Source organism: Megalopta genalis, chromosome 8 (genome assembly GCF_051020955.1).
Source record: "Megalopta genalis isolate 19385.01 chromosome 8, iyMegGena1_principal, whole genome shotgun sequence".
NCBI lineage: Eukaryota > Metazoa > Arthropoda > Insecta > Hymenoptera > Halictidae > Megalopta > Megalopta genalis.
Genome location: NC_135020.1, coordinates 11,919,695 through 11,944,436, shown reverse-complemented (window position 1 = coordinate 11,944,436; position 24,742 = coordinate 11,919,695). Strand labels below are relative to the sequence as shown.

At 39.8% G+C, this 24,742-nt stretch overlaps 1 protein-coding gene across 3 annotated transcripts in view; it reads right to left on the bottom strand.

Moving 5' to 3' along the window:
* Positions 1–16,333, bottom strand: part of Cep164 (centrosomal protein 164) — a 38,556-nt gene extending 22,223 nt beyond the window's left edge. For 2 of the 3 annotated variants that reach the window (XM_033483227.2, XM_076524096.1), the window contains exons 1-2: positions 16,021–16,332; positions 11,024–11,272 (exon numbers count right to left, since the gene is read on the bottom strand). In XM_033483227.2, the coding sequence (XP_033339118.2) occupies positions 11,024–11,272; positions 16,021–16,099 (328 nt within the window). In that variant the 5' untranslated portion in view covers positions 16,100–16,332. Of the gene's footprint in view, positions 1–11,023; positions 11,273–16,020 lie in introns of all 3 variants that reach the window. The other variant, XM_076524095.1, reaches the window with a different exon arrangement.
* Between the last annotated feature and the right edge of the window lie 8,409 nt (positions 16,334–24,742).

Sequence of the window (24,742 nt, the reverse complement as noted above, 5' to 3'; positions counted from 1 at the left end):
TTCGGTAAAGACTCGCGAACGTCGATACCGGAAAAACCTCGGAAACTCCGTTCTTTGGACAGACATTTAATCCTCAGCTATTCGCCAAGCAAAAACGAAAGAGCCGCAGGGTGAGAACTGCCAACAAATATTGACATTTCGCGCTCGCGCGCAATTTTGTCTTCGCCGTGTCGACCGCATCCGCGGTTTTAAAGAAAACCGCCGACCACGCGGCAGCTTCTAATCCGACGCTAATGATTACTACAAAATGACGCGCCGTTATCCTTGCGAATCCAAATATTTGCCGCAAACAAACAGTCCAACAAAATTGTAATTTTGTTCTGCTCTCGGCGCCTTCCTATTTGCCGACGTTGCTAATGCGGAAAACAAATTTGTCTTCGATCGCGTTCTGTTTTCTCGTCTGTGACTGAGGAAAATATTTGAAAAACCGTGCACACTAGAAATTAGAAACCGGGATGTGGATACTGTGGTAATATTTGTTTTCGCTACGATGCCACAAAACATGATTTGTCGATCCAGTTTTTCTCGGCGTTGCATGTTTTAGGCGAAGCTGCTTGGTCTTTTCGAAAATTAGTGGATTAATATTAGTATGATATATATATGATATATATCATACTATATACTATATTAGTATATTATTATTATATATACTTATATGTATATTAATATAATATAATATTAAATTAAAATTAAAATTAAATTAAATTAAATTAAATTTAAATTATAATATAATATTAATATTACATTAATATAATATAATATATATATATATATATATAATAATAATAATATACTGATATAGTATATAGTATGATACTAATACTAATGTTAGTATATAGTATGATACTAATACTAATGCTAGTATATAGTATGATACTAATACTAATGTTAGTATATAGTATGATACTAATACTAATACTAGTATATAGTATGATACTAATACTAATACTAATATATATATATTAATATAATAAAATATATTAATACTAGTAGCATACTAATATCATAGGATTAGCATTGGATTATTGTTCTTCTATAGAGTGCGTCTCTGGCAAGTTCTAATTTTATGAAAGTATACAGAAAAAGAGCGAAGTAAAGACGCTAGAGAGAGCATTTCAACAGTGAAGATGTGAAAAGATTCTAAAAATAATCCGTGTGCTGAAGTTTAACTTTTCAGCCGAACGTTAATTAACGAAGCTACCTTAATTTTTCTAGACGATGATGCGACTGCTGAAGTGTTCATTCTCAATTAGCTGGCTATTTCTCCATGCATTCTACATATACGTATGTTTCCTCAGAGAATAACGTTTTTTACATATTGTCCTAAACGGGGAAAACCTCTGATGAAATACGTGATGTCACTAAAACGTTATTCCTCTGATAAATATGAGCGCGTTAATTTAAACTAATGTTTAAATTATTCGTAGCATTCTTGACAGACCTCGTCCGACTAATCAAGACCAAATAAAAACTTGAAAAATTACTAGTGAACGATCGCGAACACGAATACCGAATACCGCGTGTTTTTAGAGTTGCGTGGTTGCGCACATTCTACACATTGCGAACATTCTACCATAGGCGTAGTATGTATAGGCATTCTAGCTCATCCTTTCTATGAACGAATAGTCTGTTTCCCTATAGTTCGATCTTCCTACTCAGTCATATATTGATTTCACAATTCTTCATTGATTTTTCGTTTACTTCAAATTATCTTAAGTGATTAGTGCAGTATTGAACAGCTAAAGACAATAGTTTCTTCTGAATTGGATTGCTTAGGAATTGATTGGATTGCTCGCGTCTGTACAATCGCATTCAATACGATCGATAATTGGAAAAATTCGATAGAATTTGATGAATACGATTTCGGCTACAGCTTAATCCAAAGTTAAATTATCCTCTTTACGTATCGCGTACGGCAAACGCAATTTATTCCGGATTAATCTAATAATAACTGTAGCAATCCTGATCTTTTGATTCTATAAAGTAAAGGCTCACGATATCTTTTATTCTATTACCTTATATCTTATATTTATTATCTATTTTATCTTTGATAAAATTGAATAGAACTTAGAAAGAAATTATGTCGTCAACATATATGAATCTCAAGCAAAACTTCTCTCTTTGTGCATTGTTTGCTACAAATACAATTTACTTCTCGACAAAAAAGTCATTTCTAGAAGTCCAGATATTGATTCTATAAAATAAAAGTTTTCGTAACACATTGAAAAAGTCGAATACAATGTAATAGAAGTTATTTTGACTACAAATTCATTTAAAGCAAAACGACCACATACAGTAGATTCTCCCTAATTTTTCTTTAGTTTGTAAACAAAAGTAGACAATTTGGGAAGAGGAGATATGATTATTCGAGCTTCGCGGCCCATTTTTATAGTTTCCGATTGTCAACAATTATAAAAATACAATGACAATAATCTCAAAATATTATAATATTATAAATAAAATATTATAAATATTATAATATTAGTAAAATATTATAAATATTATAATATTAGTAAAATATTATAAATATTATAATATTAGTAAAATATTATAAATATTATAATATTAGTAAAATATTATAAATATTATAAATATTAAAATATTAAATCTCTAAAATAATTTCAAAAATCTCCTCTTCCAAAATTGTCAACAATTGTTTACAAGCTCAAGAAAATTAGGCAGAATTTACTGTATACGCATCGCGTACCAAAAACCCAATTAATCTCCCGATAATCTACTATCAATTCCAGAGATCTCGATTTCTATAAAATGAAAGGTCTCACAACAAATCGAACACATCGAACAGAATCTATCAGAAGGTCGGGACCGCATAAATCCATCCGAAGTAAAACCACCCCCGGTACGCTCACTGCGGCATACGGCCGCAATTAATTCCCGGCCAAGTTAATGCACCCGGATCAAATTGACCGGAGCCGTGCGAATGTAACAAAAATTAGAACGCGGCGCACGAGGGGTCGAGACTACTCAAGAAGACCCAGGGCTTGGCCCAGTTGCGTGGGACAGCCAGTGTACGTGTGTGCCTGGGTGCCGGGTGCTCCCTTTCAATGCAGCTCGCGTCACGATCCCGACGCGACGCGACGCGACGCGTCGGTAGCTCGCCGGTGAAAAAGCGTCATCCCGGCAACAATTCGCGTCCGATACGGCGGCGCGATAATTGGACGGATCTACGTTTCAAGCGACTATTACGTACTTTCACGAGCGAGTGCGCCGGCACGTGAGTGCCTTAACGAATGTGTCGCACGGCCGCCAGCCGCTCGAAAAGAGTTTCAAGGGCTCTCCGACGAGCGACGACGTCGTTCGCTCGTCGGCCTATACGATCGAGGAGATCAACCAACGAATCCGCTCGTCTGTAACCTTATTGCACTCGAATCCACGCGGAATGAACGCGTGGCCTCTTCATTCGGTTCGCTTGCTACGTTTTCGATAGTTCCTAGCCCTTTTAGCGCCGAGCGAAAGTATCGCACCTACGCGAAAAATGCCGGATCATTTTTGTCGAATTTGTCGAATTTGCTGAGGTTTCGGGAAAGAGATCGTAAACACCAAAGTAAGAATGATATTCACGAGATTCAAGAAGGAGCATATTTCGAAATAATGGGAGAGTACAGTAATGTCTCCCTTACTGACGCTCGGATTGTCCACAAAAATGGACAATTTAGGAAGTGGAGATACGATTATTCGAGCCTTGCAGCTTTCTATAGTTGTCGATAATTCGTATCTATGAAAACGAACGGCAGGGCTCGAATAATCGTATCTTCTCTTTCCAAATTGTCCAGTTTTGTGCGCAATCTGGGCGTCAATTGGAGAGACATTACTGTAATCCCAATTGTACTTAAATGTTTGTTGAAGATCATGCGAATGACATAAATATAAAATCAGTAGAGAAAAAGAAAAAAATCAATTCTCTTTGATAGAGACAGTATTTGCACGTAACATAACAATAACATGGTTTGATCGTAGCTTTATGCAGATCGCCTGTTTATGAAGTATAGATATTGCACTTTCAATCATTTGTGAAAAAATAACTGATATCGGGCCGAAAAATTAAAGAATAATGCATGACAAGCGTCAGAAGGATCTGTTATAAAACAAGTGAATTGGTGTAGCTAGTATAACGTTACTGAAACAAATTTTAGTATTATCATAAATATTTATATTTAGTTGTCTGTCTATTGAAAATGTGTAATATTTACCTATTATCACTCGCACAAATATTGGGTCGTTCGGAAAGTTGTTTCGTTTTTTCGCGAGAAAATGAAAGACGATTTTTTTAATTTTTACGAGTAAAAGCAAACTTCTCGACATTTTTCTGGTAGCTTTGAAATCTTATCGTCTTACATTTGGAAAAATACTGAATCAAGTGCTTCTTTAACTCTTTGCACTCGAGTGGCGACTCGGAGTCACCACTAAAAATTGTTATACTATTTTTCTAAATAATTGTAACAGCATCCGATTCGTTTATATGTAAAAAAAAACTGTTATAATTGCAAGTATTCTACGTGCCAACAGGCTCAATTTCATGCGAATAAATCGTACTGAATCATATCAATGGAAATACTGTAGATCAGAGAACATGTTTTGGATTTCGAATGGAAATAGCTTCGACTGCAAACGGTTAACACCTTTACAAAATGACATTTTTATGAAGAAACGAAAGAACTTTCCGATCGACCCAATAATTTATTTAGCATCGATGCTTACTAATGCATGCACTAACGCATCCCGAATAGTTGGTCGCCGTCGAATACGAAACGATGCATCGTCGTTGTCACTTTTTGCAAGTGTTGCGAACGACGATATATCGGCACTAAAAGGGCTAGGGTCGCGCTTTGCCGCCGCCGATACGTGTTTACCTTCGGAACCTAGCAAACAGGAAAACTTGGCCGCGACCGGTCTACGGTTTTCCTTGTTATTGTGCTCGATTTCAGGTACATACATACCATGGGAGCCTCTCGTACCTGTTCTCTCTCGATACGGAGTAGCACACGTGTGACGACCGTGATCTCGTGTTTCGCGCAAACAATGTCGGATTCGCCGCGACAACGTTGTCGTTTGGAGCCGCGATTGGATTTCTGCGATAGTATGAGATGTGTGTGTTTGTGTGTGTATGTGTCTGTTTGCGCGCCTGTGAGAATCAGAATCGAGGGAAACCGATGAATCATTGTAATTCGTGGTCGAATATAGAGTTCCTGGTTATGTACTTCGTGCGCTATTAATGCCAAGAGACAAATATTTCGCATTTCGGAGACACGTGTCTATATAGTTGATTCACGGTATTAATAACACGGCAAATGTGTATTTTATTGAACGCTGGATTTACGGAACCCGTCAAAATGACGAGTCACTATTTTTTTAATTTAAGATTATTCGTATCGCAGAGATACGATAAATGTATATTTGTGAGTCATTTACTCAATTTAATATATTTTATATATTATATATTATATGTAATATTATAATAAAATATATATTGTATAATATAATAATATAATATAATATATAATATATAATATATAATAAATAAATATATATATTAATTATATTACAATATATTAATATTATATATAATATAAATATATATTCAATATATCATTGAATATAAAATATATATATATATATATATATATATATATATATATATCAATATATAATTGATTTTTTAATATATTCAATTTTATATGTTATATGCGGCAAACGTAACAATAACACTCGTTAAAAATCAGAATAAACGTCTTATTGTTGCATTGACAAGCTAATATAAAACAGCTGTTTCTTGTGCTCCGTAAATCTAGCGTTAACGAAGAGCCGTATCATGTTCAGCGACAGTCTCGCACGACCAACTATGAAACAACGAGAATATGTTCGCGTTAATATAAACTTCAGCTAGCCAGATCCGCTAAAGATAAACATCGGATCGGATTGTTTCGTTGATCTTTCGATGCCAAGTTGAAACGGCCAAAACCGTAACAACAACAACAAAAGCATGGAATCCGCGGTTTAGTGCCAATTGTAGCCAACTCGAGATCTGACGAACTTCGGCATTCGCGTGCGTAATGCGATTTACTAACAAACAATCGCGATCGCGGTGCTATCAATGGAACGTCATCGGGCGATAAGGCGGCCGTTATCGTAATCGTGCCACGGTCCTGGTAAGCAATTGACAAGCGGAGTTTCGATTACCGGCACGGGCACCGTCGGCGAATCGAAAGATTACGTAAAAAAAACGGAACGTCTCCGGTGATTCTTCGTTACGTAAAAAGCGGGGCAAAAAGAAGCGCGTACGCGCGCGCGCGCGCGCGCACGCTCTTGGAGCGCAACGAAAAAGAAAAAGAAAAAAAGAACGAATAAGTAGAGGCTGTCCCGTAGTCGGTAATCTGCGGTCGCCGGGAAAGAAAACGAAACGTGTGTGCAACTGTGCGAACCCGATGCAACAAGGTCAAGCGCGCCACAAGAGAGACGGTTTCCGCGTTACGCAATCGGTTACGGTATCGTTCGGCGATATTACAGTAATGTCTCTCTAATTGACGATCAGATTGCTCACGAAAATGGACAATTTTGGAAGAGAAGATACGATTGTTCGAGCCTTGCGGCTCATTTTTATAATTGTGGACAATTTATTGCAATGTAATTGCAAGGCTCGAATAATCGTATCTCCTCTTTCTAAATTGTCCATTTTTGTATACAAGCTGAAAGAAAATTAGGGAGAATTTACTGTAGATATTTCTATTATGATATTGCTATTTTCATAGTTACTAAGGTAAATGAAAAGAAAATACAGTAAATTCTCTCCAATTGTCCCACAGCTTTTAAACAAAAATGGACAATTTCAGAAGAGTAGATACGATTATTCGAGACCCGCGACTCGTTTTTATAATTATCAATTTTCAACAATTATAAAGACGAGAGGCAAGGGTCAAATAATCGTATTTCCTCTTCCCAAATTGTCTATTTTTGTATACAAGCTGAAGGAAAATTACGGAGAATTTACTGTATATATTATATAATTTAATAGCATTTAATAGCAATTTAATTTGTAGTAATTCGATATTATATAAGCTCATACGATTCATAAAATAGGACTTATAATAATTTCATTACCGATTTCCAACGATAAAGCAACGATTTCAATGTGATATGATATAACTTTCTTCATAGTTACTAATATAAATGAAAAGAAAATACAGTAAATTCTTCCCAATTGCCCCTCAGCTTAAAAAAAACAAATATGGACAATTTGGGAAGAGGAAATACGATTATTCGAGACCCGCGACTCGTTTTTATAATTACCAATTTTCAACAATTATAAAGACGAGAGGCAAGGGTCAAATAATCGTATTTCCTCTTCCCAAATTGTCTATTTTTGTATACAAGCTGAAGGAAAATTAGGGAGAATTTACTGTATATATTATATAATTTAATAGCATTTAATAGCAATTTAATTTGTAGTAATTCGATATTATGTAAGCTCATACAATTAACGAAATAGGACGTATAATAATTTCATTGCCGATTTTCAACGTTAAAGCAACAATTTCAATGTGATATGATATTACTATTTTCATAGTTACTAATGTACATGAAAAGAAAATACAGTAAATTCTCTCCAATTGTCCCACAGCTTCAAACAAAATTGGACAATTTGGGAAGAGGAGATACGATTGTTCGAGCCTCGTTGCTCGTTTTTTATGGTTATCGATTGTCAACAACTATAAAAACGGGTCGCAAGGTTCGAATAATCGTATCTCCTCTTCCCAAATTGTCCATTTGTGTACACAACCTGAGCGTCAGTAAGGGAGACATTACTGTATACAGTAAAAATAGACAATTCGGGAAGAGGAGATACGATTATTCGAGCCTTGCGGCTCGTTTTTATAATTGTGGACAATTTACAATTGCAAAAATAAACCGAAAGGCTCGAATAATCGTATCTCCGCTTCCCGAATTGTCCATTTTCGTGGTAAATCTGGGCGTCAATTAGAGAGACATTACTGTATACAGCCTCGAAATCGAACGGAAAAGAGGCGCGCGAGACAGAGAGGGCTGCGATCCGGCCAAAAATTTCCGCGGAACGACTAAAAATATAATTCTCATTATTTGACGAGCGGCCAGCACGCGGTGAATCGACCGCCAAAGCGAGTCCTTGGTGTCGGGATCGAAAACTGGCGAGAACACGGTAACGAGGCGAGTCGTTAGCGTGGAGGAACGACGGCGGTTTTGGCAACGGGGACCGCGTAACAGGTGTTTTTAAACGGCCGGTGGGAATTCTGACCGCGATTGTTTGTCCCGTCGTGCGGCGTATCGAGGAGGCTCGATAAGGCTCGTACATAGGTAACGATGATGACTGATATTTTTTTCTGCTCGGGCGGGTTATCTTATCATGTTTACCAACAGACCACGAGCTGAGTAAGGAAGGACGGACGTCGAGAGAAAGTTTGATGGAAGACGGGCGCCGAGGCGAGACTGTGCGGCCCGCGTCGACGCCGCGGTCGATACGCGAGATTACTATGGCAATCCGGCGAACGAGCTTTCATGTCAACACGAGAGCTAAGATTCGTCGGAATTCCCGATTCTCCCGGTGGATTACTGTCGCAGTCGCGCGTGATGTTGATCATGTTTTGGCTTTGTTTAATGAACAGCGTTCGGGCGTATCGCGTCGCGGGTAGGAATAATACAGTAATTTTTTCCTAATTCGCGCTCAGATTGCGCACGAAAATGGACAATTTGAGAAGAGGAGACGCGATTTTTATAGTTAAGAATTGTCGATAACTATAAAAAGGAGATGCAAGACTCGAATAATCGTATTTTCTCTTCTTAAATTGTCTATTTTTGTATACAAGCTGAAGGGAAATTAGGGAGAATTTTCTGAATATATTATATAATTTAGTAGCATTTAATAGCAATTTAATTTGTAATAATTCGATACTATATAAGCTCATACGATTAACGAAATAGGACCTATAATAATTTCATTACCGATTTTCAACGTTAAAGCAATGATTTCAATGTGATATGATAATACTTTCTTCATAGTTACTAACATAAATGAAAAGATAACACAGTAAATTCTCTCCAATTGTCCCTCAGCTTCGAAACAAAAAAATGAACAATTTCAGAAGAGTAGATACGATTATTCGAGACTCGCGACTCGTTTTTATAATTACCAATTTTCAACAATTATAAAGACGCGAGGCAAGGGTCAAATAATCGTATTTCCTCTTCCCAAATTGTCTATTTTTGTATACAAGCTAAAGGATAATTAGGGAGAATTTACTGTATATTTTATATAATTTAATAGCATTTAATAGCAATTTAATTTGTAATAATTCGATACTATATAAGCTCATACGATTAACGAAATAGGACCTATAATAATTTCATTACCGATTTTCAACGTTAAAGCAACAATTTCAATGTGATATGATATTACTTTCTTCATAGTTACTAACATAAATGAAAAGAGAACACAGTAAATTCTCTCCAATTGTCCCTCAGCTTCGAAACAAAAATGAACAATTTCAGAAGAGTAGATACGATTATTCGAGACTCGCGACTCGTTTTTATAATTACCAATTTTCAACAGTTATAAAAACGAGGTGCAAGATTCGAATAATCGTATTTCCCCTTCTCAAATTGTCTATTTTTGTATACGAGCTAAAGGAAAATTAGGGAGAATTTACTGTATATTTTATATAATTTAATAGCATTTATAATAGCAATTTAATTTGTAGTAATTCGATATTATATAAGCTCATACGATTAACGAAATAGGACCTATAATAATTTCATTACCGATTTTCAACGATAAAGCAACGATTTCAATGTGTTATGATATTACTATGTTCATAGTTACTAATATAAATGAAAAGAAAACACAATAAATTCTCTCCAATTGTCCCTCAGCTTCCAAACAAAAATGGACAATTCCAGAAAGGAACAAAATCGTCCATTATTGTTAGCAATCTGAGCGCGAATCAGGGAGAAATTATTATACACCAACGATCGTAAAAGGTGTCGATCGTTTCTCTTTTCCACAGAGATCTTGTAACGATTAATAAAAAAGCAACGACGTAGATCACGATCAGCTGTTTCCAGAACTGAAGGTTCAACGAAGTCGCTCGTAAACTGTACGCATGGCGAGGGTCGGGGTGGAGGGGGATAAAGAATTTATTGAGAAATGACGTAACTTCTGGCTTTATAATTAACGCTCTTGCGTAAAGCAGAAGCTTATCTGGCTCGCCGGAATTCCTAAATATAGAATCTTGATAAATAAAGAAGCACCTTATTTTAAGCGTCGGATTTTTATATCGCGTTGCGACAAAAACGACGAGCAGACGACGACAGTGAAAAGACAGTCACACAGTTACAGAAATTAGAGAACGCACGAACAAACGGACGAAGCGAATCGATGGTAACTGGACGTTCCACGGAAGGTACAGGGTGAGATATCGCGAGGCGCGTCGACGACGATTAGGAGGCGAAGCCGCGGGAGAACAGCGTTTCCAAGCGTTATTAACCCTTTGCACGGAGTGGTCGCGAAACGAAAGCGAAACAGAAAAAAGAAAAATGAAACATAAATGGTGATCGTCACGAGCCAAGGATTCGTTGTCACAACTTTATTCACGTACAACAAGTTACATACTGGTACAAAACGCGGGAAGTGCAACTGTTCGATGGGACAAACCGCTGCATCGATTATTGAGAAGGTACTTGATATCTACACACTAAATGATTTGCACAGCTCCGGAAACGATACAGGCGATTATTTCGCGTGAACGGGCGTCATCCCCAATGGTCCCATTCGCCTAAGCAACGCGGAAAGCAACGGGAGCCTGTACTCTTTTTAATGATTTTTTTCTCTGTCTCTATGTGCGATGACAGAGAGACCGATGGGGGGGTCTCTGTCGCGTTCTCTACCGGGTGCAGGGTGCATCGAGGATTCGGTCCAAGAGTGCAAAGGGTTATCCCTATATTTTCCATTCAGCCGAAATCACGAGGCAATCCGTACCGACGCTCATTTGCCTGGCGTTGCCTGCCCTGGCCTGCTCGACCAGTTCTTTGTACACGGCGTCCAACGGGTGCTCCCAGGTGGTGGTTCCGGTGGAAGTCTGGTAGTAGTACCAAGCTCCAGTCGACTCCACGAGGCATGGCCGCCAACCCTTCGGCAAGGCCGCCATGAGGCCTTCCCGGGCCAGGTCCATAAGGTGCGGCTCCGCATCGGGGTCAATTCCCAAGTGCCTCGCATAGTCGAGCACCTCTGAAAAAGCAATCGCGCGCTCCATTAGTTAATTACCAGATGACTGCTCTGCCACGGTATCACGGGCGACCGGGCAGAGAGGCGTGTCATCGGCGAAATTTAAGGAATTACGATCAGTCGGGAGGGCGATATGATTTCTCACGATTTTCTCCTCGATGCTGTGATACTTCACTTGGACAATGCTTTCGAGTTTCAAAAGGTTTTTGATTCCAGCTTCCAATGTTATGTGAGACATTATTTTTGTCGTTGAAATATATTTGTTGATTGTAAAGTTGCGATTGACGTTTTGGAGGTATGGAAAAATTTGGTAAAATTTGTGTAATGTACTTGTACAATTTGTCAGATTTTTAATAACGTAGTTGCTCGCCTAAAGCTAGCAGATGGTTGGTGACTTTTTAACAGGCTCTTTGGACCAGCCTTAATCGTAAATGTTGCTATCACTTGGAATGACAAAGAAATTAAAATTTAAGCAATCAAATTACATTCTTGTAACATGACGTAATCGCAATGAAAGATACAATTATACCCTTGTACAGTGGGTAAAAAAAAGTATTCTCACACCTTTTGAAACTCAATAACTTTTTTTAAAACTGCGCTAAATGAGGCGAATTTTTTTTTTGATGATAGAGGGGCTAGTACACTAGACAATGATTAGAGCATGTTTTTTTATTTAATCCAAGCATTAATTTAATTTATTTAATTAAAATTTAACTAATTGATAATAATAAGCAATAATATAATAAACGGAATAATAAATTAATTTAATTAAAATTTAATTAAAGCATTACTTGGAATGACAGGAAAAAGTAGAAAACTCTTGTTTTTTTTATCCGAGTCTATAACAAAAATTTAAAAAATCCCTCGTAGATCCCAGTAACTTTTGTTTAGTAAGTTTTGAAAAAGTGAAGACTAAAAAGTTAAAAGGTGTACACTTTTGTAGGTCACTGTATGTACATGCCGATACAAAAATGCATATATGTGCATATATATCCTAAGCAAACTATTTCCTAAAAATGAATGAAATGTCATTTTCCAAGATGCATACACAAGTCACTTATTTTTAACAATCTGTCATTAGTAGTTTTTAGTTACTCCTTCAAAATTCATTCCAATCATCTTCGAACGCTCAAAAAGAAACATATTAAAAGCGATGCGACGATTCCTAGATAATTCCTCGATGTACTCTGAACGTCGACTGGTTTATCAACAAACAGTTCAGATAAAGCGAACAAGTAATACCGTTGACTAATGCAAAGATTGTTTCACCGTGAAGAGGGTCCAATGGAACGTTAAGGCAACAGCTCATTAGATTGCCGTACTGGAACGATAACGACCCGGCACGTTGGGAAACGCAAACAATTATCTCTTTTTTTTTCGTAATTCCACGGAGACAGGGTCCGCGCGCGAATCCACGCTGTAAAAAACGAATTCGCCACGAAAGGGACAGCGTTCGCTGGAACACGCGTGCACTCGGTGTGAGCTTTATAAAGCTTCCAAAGGGGTCAAGGATGTCCGTGGAATAAAGAAATTCTTGACGTGTTACCGCCGGCATTGTTCGACACCCTGGAATCTTCGTTCCATGAAAAAAAAAAAACGAACAAGACGTCGAGAGTTCACCGCATGTCGCATACAATAAGGGTGGACTTTTTTAAATTCCCCGCTGCTATAAATACTGGTGTCAATAAGTAACGCGAGACCGTATTAATAAACTCCTCGAACAAGTGATTTCAAGGTTCTTGGGTCGACCGTGCGCGGCTTATAACGATGCCTATCGATTATAGACCAGGTGGTGGGTACACGTGGCAATGCGGAACTGTTGTTCCAGAAGAAAGGGGACGTGTCAAGATATCTTCATGGGTTACGCACATCGTTACTCGCCCAAGAACGTCCACGGGGTACCCGCACGTTTCGCCGTAATGGCATAGCCAAAACATTCGTTGCATTTTCCCTCGCGAGTAAAAGTAAGTAAAAAAGTAGGTAAAAAAATCTAGTAAGTAAAAATAATAATAGTAAAATAAAAAATAAAAAATAGTAATAATTGTAGTAAGTAAAAAAATCGAACTGTGCGAAGAACGCGTGCAATATAAAATATTTATTCTACTTTCGTATTGTCAGTTGCTATTACAACGCCATACACGTTCAGCCGTGTGTCCAAGAACTGTACCGTGAAAAAAAGCTGTTTGTCAAACCGACGCGAATCGTCGAAAGGTCAGAATTGTTTCAAGCGCGATTAGCGGCGTCGCAGTGTATCCGCCGAATTGAATTCGTGCCGGAAAATGTTTCCGTTGTTCTACAGGGTGTCTAAAAAATGTCCCGTAATCTGGAAATGGAGGGTTCCTGAGATCATTTGAAGCAACTTCCTCCTCAGCGAAAACGCAATCCGCGGCTCCGTTTGCGAGTTATCAACGAAAAACAGTGACCAATGAGAGTCGAGCTCGGCCGTCTCGCGCCAGCCGAGCCAATGAGCGGAGCTAGGCTTCGCGCGCCCGTCGGCCCGGCCGCCTCGCGTCAACAGAGCTCGCTCCTTATTGGTGGGCGTTTTTCCTTAATAACTCGTGAACGAAGCCGCGGTTTGCATTTTCGTTGAGGAAGAAGTTTCTTCAAATAACCCGAGGAATCCACCATTTCCGGATTGCGAGACATTTTCGGGACACCCTGTAGAAAGTCACCGCCGTAAGAGGCAAAACAACGAAACTCCTATTCGACTTCCACGGTAAAGCAACGCGCTCCGCCGGTAACCAAGCGTCGACGGTGTCGTTCGCTCGGTTTAATTCGACACAACGTTCGTCGACCCGCTTTCGCGGCTAATTAATTCCTCGATAGCCAGCCTGCCGGGTTGTTCGTATTTTCGAGACGACCGTCCGAAAATTAGCCGGCTTTAGGAGTCACGGGAGACGGGCCGATGGTAGATAAAGGCGTGAATCTCTATCACGAGCCGTTGATCTTCTCGTTCCGTTCGGCTAAATACCGTCGAACATGATTAACGAGTGCCCGGAGGAACTTGTTACGCGGTGTCGCTTCGGTTGACGTTTCGCGCGTTCGTTATAAATAATTCATCGCGCCCGGGTTCGGCCGTTGTACGTACGTATGTATGTATGTATGTACTTTGTCCGACGAGCGGCGTTTCTGTTTACCGAGAGCCGTCCGGGAACGCGCAAAAAGGAGGGGTGGGGGGGAGAGGCAGAGAGCCGGGCTCCTGGGAACTTTTCTCCGTCTCGAGCATTATCATAACAATCCGGCGGGACTCGATTTCGCAGGGAAATTAATACGAGAATCATCGCGTTCGAAAACGCCGGCGATAACGCGTCGCCGGAAGCGCTGGCAGCAGTTTCGCGTTTGAACGTATAATTAGCCGCGAAGATCGCCCGCCGCACGGCGAAATCTCTTCTCGTTGATCGCGGCTGACTCTGAATAGTTAACGCTTTCGCCTTTCGCGGCGGATAGACACGGCCGGCGCCGCCGCCGCCGACGACGACGACAGCGCTGCAAACACGGCCCGGTTAAAAATTCCATCATGGAAGTCTTTGACAGGTGGCCGGGGTAGCACGGACAGAGAGAGAGGCAAACACGCCGTAACATCTGTCTTTTCGAACGGCGGTGAAATTTTTGTAACCGTTCCAAACATTCGCCGAGGAATATTCCTGCTCGGATTCCGAGCGAATAATCTGGCTGCGATTCGTCCCGGACGCCGATCGCGCGCGTTCGAGTTTTTCGTTGGCCGGCTGCGTATCCTGCGGACGTCAGTCACTGGCGCGGGCACTCTCGGGGCGGAGAGGGGGGGGGGGGCGGCGGGCGGTGGGTTCTCGAGGCTTATGACAAAACTTTCGCCGCACTGCGGATCCTATTGATTTTCCTCGGAACGCTAGGCTGCCGAGCTCACTGCTCCCGTCCGCGGCCGCGGTGTAAATAAACAAGGGAACTTAAACGCCAAAACCGTTCGAGCACCTCCGCCGTTTTATTCGCGATCTTAAACTCGACGTCGCTTAATCGTCGCGCCGCCGTTGTCTCCTCCGATCGGTATTTCGGACGGACTGTCCCGCGGACATTGATTCCTGCGTCGCAGACCGGGAGGAGGGCACCGGTCGGCCGAGAGTTTCGTTTCAAAAATTACAGTTAGACCGTAAGAGAGAAGCAACGACGCGGCCGGAGCCTCGCGTTTGACCTTGCTCCCGAGCGAAACACAGCGAACGACCGCGTCGTCGCGCACACGGTCCGGGCACACGGATAATCAAAACAAGCTCGTAAACCCGAATTCGCGTGCCGTAAAACGCGAAGAAGGAAGCGCGAACGGTTCGTAGAGACAACCGGCGTGAAACCACCCTCCTCTCGCCGTGGATACGGAACGGTCGCATGTTTGCGTCGGAGTTTTCATTGCGCAACCGGCCGTTTCGCAATATGACGCCTTTTCCTTCTGGGAACCGTGTCGGGCCCGCGGCCGTCCGTCTCTCGGCGACGCAATTAATTTCCAATTAAGAGAGAACGGAGGGCGAACCGATTGCCCGAGGATCGTAGCCGCCGAGCGGAAGGAGAGGAGAGGCAGGAGCAGCGGTTGGTCAAGGCCGCGACCCCGGTAATCGTGTAAAAGAATTAAGAAACCGGAGGGCAGGAAGCCGGAAGTGGGGTGGCCAGGCAAGATAGCCACCCCGTGCTACATCGATCGCGGGGGGCGGAGGCGGCCAGAGGAGGAACCCTCTCGGGCCTGCTATAGCCCCGAAGGACTCTCGCTGGTTCGTTCTGTGGTGACGTACCTTCGTTCGACGGATGCGACGTCTCGTCGAAGACCTCCCTGCAGACGATCGTGGCGGCGCTGTCCTGGGATATGCTCATACTAGCTTGTACGAGGAACAGCCGGGTCCCTGTCGCAGGACGTTCACATAACAAGGTTCACCGTAACGCGCCAGCACATTATAGCGTTCGCATGGGCCTTGATGCCCGTTACCGTCATAGTCCGTCACGATCGGCGACGCGTGCACGCGAGACAGGTTTCGCCCCGGCGACGAGGCCCGTCCGACGACGGTCAATGTTGAATTCGACTTGAACGTAGGCGGCGGTAAGAGAAAAGACAGACAGAGACGGAGCGAGGGAGACGCGCAGCGCCCCCGGTAGCCTGACCCCGAACTAGGCCAATGATAAGGAAAGCGAGCGGCACAGCCGCCGGCAACTGTCTTATCGATTAATCGAGAGGCCGCCGAGTGCTCGCCGAACTAGCGCGCGCAAAATCTACGACGGATTACCGCACGCATTTCTTTTCCCCCGGGAATCTAAGCTCGCTCTCGATTTAACGATCACCGCGGCCGATCTAGGCGGATCTTGCGAGGTCGATGGGCTCGGGATTCCGAAGAGTTGATTATTGATCGGATATTGTAGGTTAACTGTGAGTTGTGATGGTATAATCATTATTTAGTATTTTCTTTTGAATTGTAATCGCTTGCGGATTTCTTTGCAATAATTAATAATAAATTTGGCTAAGGTGGAGTCCAATATTCATAATGGGATAGTGACGGTATCTTCTAAAGCGATGCTATCTTCTTGATTTATGATTATAATTATAATATTTTATTTTGTTTTATTGTGTAATTTTTATTTTATTATACAGAGTAACGCTGAACGCGAAACACACGTGCGAGAGTTAATGAGCTTCCACCGGGTTGGAATGTTTGTATCGGTTTGGAATTTTAATTCCATAACGAAGAAATGTAAAACGCGCATTTTCCCCTGTTTTCTGACGTGTCGGTTATTGCGTATAAATATAATTTAATTGTTTTATTATTATGATCGGAATGTCCACGCTCTCTGTTATATTCTTACCGAGTGGTTGTCTTATAAAACTGTATTCGACCTAGTTTCGGGTACGTTTACATCTTTACTGTAATGGTAATGCGTATTTGTAACAAATGAATTTCACGTCGCCGTTATTCTACGAATTCAATCGATTGTTACAACAGAACTGTTTTTAAGGTTTGCATACCGACTGACATTGGTAATAATACTTTTATCACAGCGGACAACAATTTTGTGACTGCTACGACTTATTATCGATGACTGAGTGATTTTACATTTTGTGTTCATATTTTTTAAAATGATGACAATTTTGCAGGAAACTTTTATCGTCTGTAGTCAAGGAAGGGATCTGTTCTCCGAAAAATTGAAATTACAGAAAATATTGTAGTGTTTTTAGAGGAATTTAATCGATTTTTCTATGACAGTTAAAATTTTACTAAACAATTTCAGTTGAATTTGTTGCGATATTTCCACGATTGCTACGCTTGTGGGCACGAAGTGTGTTAGGATCTTCGTTTAGGTTCGATCACAGCGCCGCTCTACCGCATTCGAATCGCATGGTGACATTTCAAGGGAATTAGTGCAGTTTCCTACACTATCGACGGTTCTAGGGAATTTACATCGTAAGATGGACAATAATATTTTTACAAAACGTTCCTAAAATATAATTGATTCGACAGAAAGAATTATGTAAAGAGGAATTTTTCAATGAATATTTGATACAAACGTTCATATTTTACGCATATCAAGTGCAAGAACATCGAAACTAGCGTGCATACATTTGCTTATTCCCAGCAGAGATGGCGCCATTATGCAGACATAATCATTCTCGGCGTTAATCTCGTTTGCAATAAACTACTGGCACCGTGGCTAAATTATTTTATTGCTAAATGTAGAAACGACGTAGATTACTGTGCCCAGTAATCACCTTCATTCAATAAAATTTAAAGCGTTCAATTATTCACGTTTATTTTGCACATGACGGAAATGGCTAAAGTGTTTTGCAACGCGCGAAGTAAATTAGTTTCTATTAATGGAGATGCTTTCCACTGGCAGCGTGATAAAAAATGTAAATATTAACATCATAATGCGGTAATATGCTTCAAGAGGATGCATTATGAAACGCGCGAAAAGATTTCGCTTTTATTCGTACTTCTCAGTAATTAAACTTTACCGAATTTTCCATTAAATATTATTTAACGACCCGTTTGCACGGTTTTACTGCAAATTCCTCTAACGGTAGTTCAATATTTAATTACTATACCGCAATTTTTTATAAAAAAATAAAAATTGTTTCTATCAATTTTAAAAATTCTAGGGCAAACAGATATTTCATTGTAGTATTCTAGTGATTTTAATATATATATAGAGTGATAATGGTAAATCGACATTCTTAATTTCTTCTAATCTTTTTATTGTCTTGCAGTTCGCTCATATATCTTAATTACAACTTGTTATTAAATTACAATAAATTATGGAATAAACTGCGCTCTAAAATTTCATTTTCTGTTACAAATAAATAGGATTGTCTTTTAGCCGATATTTTACTGTACTATGCTCCAATCTTCGAATTCTTACGAACATAATCTGACTCTATTATGAATCAGGATAATGATACTTGTTATCAATTGAAAGACCCGAATAAAACGTCAATGTTTCTGGGTACTGTTACTCGATTTTCTCAGAAACCAAGGTACAGCCATATCAAGTAAAAGCTCTTCAAAACACAAACATAAACCAAACCTTTCTTATCAATTATTATAACATTTATGTTATATTAGGTCAATTGATCATGAATAATATTTAAGATCCAGCTATTTCCGTAAACAAAAACATTTACACTATTATTAGTACAAGTAATTTCGTCGCTGCTCCAAATTCCGATGCGATCAACTAGAAGAAAAAAGACAAGAAAAATCCGGCGAAAGAGGAAACATCGACGGAATTATTATTTCGGAAAAAGGATCGATCCGACGATTTGTTTTCGAACGCGGAACGCTTCCTCGCGCTCTCGTCGCCACCGAATATAGCGGAATTGGTCGCGTCGCGGAATAAAATAGGGAGCGACAGAGTCGTGAATTTTTCAAGCCGCGGATCGTTTCCGGAAAATCCTTAGGAGTGCTATCGACTGTTCCGCGTCTTTCGAATTCGGTTCGCCGGAGGATTCGTATTTACAAGAACTTGACTCCCCTGGCGGGCGCGGTACCAGTTACCGGTCGCGATCCCACCGATACACCGAGGAATAATGATCGGGCATCGATTGGGACATTTAAATTTCACGTTCTATAGAAAACAACGAGAGGACCGCCGAATAACGGCGTTAACGTTAACGACGCCAGGATCCCGGGGAGCCGTTTCGTCGAACTCGAAAATTAAATGATAATGATATCCTACGCCGACGCCCCGCGAAATACTTGCGGCCTTCGAGCCCGGAACATTTATTTCTTTCTTCGTCTCTCTCTCTCTTACTCTCTCTCTCTCTCTCTCTCACACATACTCAGATACTCACTCACTCATTCTCTCTCTCTCGTCTCTTTTTCTCTTTTTTCCGTGCTTCCGTCTTTTTCTCGTCACGTCACCGGGGCACAGCCCGTCTCTGTTCCCCCATCGTTCCGGGGGAGAACCGTGCGTTTTTTGTTCTGTAAAAATCCTCGTTAACTCGAATCACGATTCCCGCGTATTATACGGAGCTGCACGGGTGCCGGCTTTCCACTCTTTTTCCCCGGCAGCTAAATAAATCGTTAGAGAGGTGGCTCGGTGGCCGAGCGCGGGCTAATGGCGTTCCACTTATTATTCTTCCTCGTTGTTCCCGGTGAATCGCAAGCTCAATCAACCCTCGAATACGCGGGAACTATCGCCGATGACACCTTAATTGACGAGCTTCCGTGATACAGGCCGACGAACGCTGCCCGCCGACAAGGATTCCACACGGCCACAGACAAAATGGCTGAAACATCCGGCGAGACCGCCGGGGAAACGTTCCTCCGGCATCCACTCGAAACCGAGTGGACTCGAATTCATCTAGGTCTGACAATTATGTTTCTACGGGCTCGAGGAATTTCCCGAGGAAATTTGTTGACACGTTTTCGTTGCCGAACCGTTGCCCTGAAAAATTCAACGAAATCGAGGGCAGTTTAGCTGACGATATCGAAACTGCGGTGGCGATGATCGCTAATTTAACGCTGAATTTGGACCCGAATTGAGTCTAATTTACGAGACATATTCAATTGATTACGATGATAATAATAATTTAAATGTTGGTCTTTTTCAACGTGGCTAGGTGGAAAGGACTCGGTGCAGTGTTTATAGTCGAATATAGCGATGCGAATTATGCAGTAAAAAAACGGAATGTTTCCATCATTGACAATGTTTGTAAATATTATTTTGGACGGAGATACCTGCGGTGTGTAAAAGAATAGACGACAACTAAATCCTTAACAAAAAAAAGAATAAACTTTAAAGTCGATTTTCTCAAAAAACGGAGCCCCGGTTTGAAAAATGTACCAAATTTTATTTTTATTCCGAATACGAAGAATTCTTTACGAATTCCGGCACACCCTGTGTAGCGGTTCAATTAACCAGTTATGGTAATATTTTAGGTTATGACTAGTGTGCTCGACAGGAGTAAAAGTTTGTTGCTCAAATTGCAATTTTAGTGAAAACTAAAGTATAGCCGTAAATTTTAAGGTGTTTTGAATGTTTGGAGGCTAAGGCAAAATAAAATGGACAAATAAAAAGATATAAATAATTGTTATGAAAGAACTGTGATTAAGTAGTATACTCGTTATTGCTTACTTCTTGCAATTCCTTTTTGAGTATACACTTTTCAATGAGATTGCAGCAGCTAACTGGTTAAAGTTATTTTATAAATATGGCAACCCTCTTCTACATAAAAATGAAAATTTCAAGACCGACGAAAAGTCGATCGACGCAACATTAATTAAATTACAAAACATTAATGAATTAAATTAACACTTTGATGTAACATCTGGAAGTCAGACAGTGAAATATTACGCTATTTACAGTTCTTAAAAATATCATTTTTAAATTGAAAATAAAGAAATGTAAAAGTAGAGGCTGAGAGATTATGTCGGCAGACAGATTCATTTTTTATGATGAAATTGAAACGTTGAAATGAACTTCGAACTCGGTATATTTTAATTGCGTCATTACGATTGAACTTTTATACTGAATTATTGCGAAACTAGATTTTGAGCACTACTCTGCAACAAAACTGGATAATTGATGAAATTTCGCTGATGAATCAAAAGTAAATCTTCCAAAAGATGACGATTACTAAACTGAAAATTTCTTTGAGAAACAAACATGATTAATATCAATTGTAACAAACGAGAGTAAATCAGTTCAATTTACTCATCTCTGCCATAAGTGCGTAAAATCTGCCGTCTAATGAGATTACAAAAATCGTGTACAATTCCTAGTCTCAATTTCACCTAAATTTATCCTAACGTCCTCCTGACAGCAGCGAAGAGAATATTCCGCAACAATGACGCATCGTTCGAACATTTTTCTAACAGGATATTCTTCTCGTGTCGGCGAAAGCAAACAGTACAACAGAATGATCATTTAGTGTCCTGCAGGCCTCTCTGTGCGCGCAGCTAAAGAAAAAAAAAACTATACACAATGAAAACAGAAGCCGATCGGAGGCAGAGAAAATCCGTTACGTAGCCATAATCGGAGAACGTAACAACTGAAAAATCACGTGCCCGGGCCGGAACAATAAATTCTATTGGTCGTTAGACCCTCGAGCTCGCACCGGGGGATCCCCTAATCTGACCTAACACCATAATGTCGTTACCTTGTTAAATAAATGTCACAGCAGGAGGGTCGCTCGGGGCCGGGCAGCCGATCGACAAAAGACCAACCCCTAAAAATTGGGCCAACGTCCGCGTCCCTCAAAATGGTGGACCGACGCGACACGCGGGTTCAGATCGAAAGAAAAGCACAAAAGGAGTGACGTTCGGCCGACTGCAATCTTCCCCGGCAATGGCCGATTGCAACCTAACCCCGCCGACTCGTTTGTCGAAAGTCGACATAATTCGATGTTGATGAAGTGTACGTAATCCTCGCTGGAACGGCCCCCATTGGTCCTCTGATTACACGGTTCTATTTTTGGAGAATGCTGATCGGCTGAGAAAATTCTTTGCGCGCTCGAATCTCGATTGGAAAATTTGAAATCGGGGAAATCGTTTCATTTTTATAGACAAATTTTGTCATTGTTCCCACGAATTTTATTCGATTTCGCTTGTCGAGGACGACGAAGAGCGCGAGTTAAGAATCTTTTGCCATGATTTGCGTGAACCAGAAAACCAATTGTAGCGATGGAAAATGGAAAATGTGAGTATTTCGTGTAATGATAAATTTTTTAAATGGTTTCGTAGAGCAGAAATTAATTTATTCTCCCGTTCTTTCTATGAAATCTCGTTATTTCGCAGCGAAATAAAAAGCAAACGTTCCGCGATTACTCAATAGAGTCACGAAAAGCTGTGACTCCTTCAGTCGTATATAGTTATTTTTTTTTTTCATTCGATCGCCGCGCGATAAAACTTTCGGTAATAATTCCAGCATTTTTTTACTGTTAAAAATATTGGAAAACCCAATGAAAACTCATGGGTGGGCGTTTAACGGAAGGCCTAAAAGTATCGACGATGTACGCCATTGCGACGGCAAGCGTTTTCTGTCACTATTTCCACGCGAATTTCCACTTCATTGCCGCATAATGATGCGCATTGTCCTAGTTACATATTAATTTCTTTTTCACGGGATGCAAATAAAAATTGCAACTACACACGGATCTGTGCATAGTAAATTCTGCAGACGCACAGACAGGAATTTTCATAATTCTTATACAGTTTTCTTTCGATTAATAAAATATAAATAATGGGAAAAGGAAAGAAAGCTAAGTCCAGCGTATGAATTTGAGAAAATGCGTTTGTCTGTCTCAAAACAAATTGACAGATTATAAGATAATGTTCCCAAAAATGTATAACTTTATTTATAAGTTCCAAGTGATTTACTTTTTACTCTATCAATATAAATTTAAAGATGAATTCTATTATATTTGGTACACGCAGAATTTGGATCCGTAAATTGCAAGGAGATTCAAAGAATATTTAACTTGTAAATGGAATGTTTTATATTCCAATAGGTACATACATCGTTAAATCAATTATTTATTCCATGATCGAGGTTGCTGCGCTACCAAATATTAAAAACGTTAATGCACAGCACGTGCGAGTGTAAAAATACTGTTCACACTCGCGAAACACAAAAATGATTTCAAGTAACATAATTTCACCAATTTATGAGACCTATCGAGCTCTAACAGTGACTGGCATGTGTTGCTTCATAATGACGCCAAGATTATTATAACGTACGCTTCGATGAAGCAATTTACTCGATCGTTTTCTATGAAAGAGTCCTTAGAACTTCAACAACATTAAAATAGAAAACGTGATATAAGTCATTTTAGCTTGGTAGGTTTATTATCGAGTAAAGCTTGTAACGAATATCACAATGATTCTACTTATTAATTCATTATCACATCGAAATAGGGAGTAAATTCTCCCTAATTGACGCTTAGATTGTGCAGAAAAATGGACAATTCGGGAAAAGGAGATACGATTAGTCGAGCCTTGCACCTCGTTTTTATAGTGACCGATTGTCAGCGATGATAAAAACGAGGTGCGAGGTTCGAAATACCTTAAAAATATTTTCCCAATATTTCACGCCTGAATTCGTCTAAATATCAAAACTGTAACGATTCTAATAGAACGTTGATTCGGAGCATCGAGATAACACAAAATATAAGATAACAAAATATATTAAAATTAGTAAATAAATTGAAAACAGAAAAATTGGTATACAGTAAATTCTCCCGAATTTTTCTTCAGTTTTTAAACAAAAATGGATAACTTGGGAAGAGGAGATAGGATTATTCGAGCCTTGCACCTCGTTTTTATAGTGACCGATGGTCAGCGATGATAAAAACGAGGTGCGAGGTTCGAAATACCTTAAAAATATTTTCCCAATATTTCACGCCTGAATTCGCCTAAATATCAAAACTGTAACGATTCTAATAGAACGTTGATTCGGAGCATCGAGATAACACAAAATATAAGATAATAAAATATATTAAAATTAGTAAATAAATTGAAAACAGAAAAATTGGTATACAGTAAATTCTCCCTAATTTAACCTTCAGTCTTTAAACAAAAATGGATAACATGGGAAGAGGAGATAGGATTATTCGAGCCTTGCACCTCGTTTTTATAGTGACCGATTGTCAGCGATGATAAAAACGAGGTGCGAGGTTCGAAATACCTTAAAAATATTTTCCCAATATTTCACGCCTGAATTCGTCTAAATATCAAAACTGTAACGATTCTAATAGAACGTTGATTCGGAGCATCGAGATAACACAAAATATAAGATAATAAAATATATTAAAATTAGTAAATAAATTGAAAACAGAAAAATTGGTATACAGTAAATTCTCCCTAATTTAACCTTCAGTCTTTAAACAAAAATGGATAACATGGGAAGAGGAGATAGGATTATTCGAGCCTTGCACCTCGTTTTTATAGTGACCGATTGTCAGCGATGATAAAAACGAAGTGCGAGGTTCGAAATACCTTAAAAATATTTTCCCAATATTTCACGCCTGAA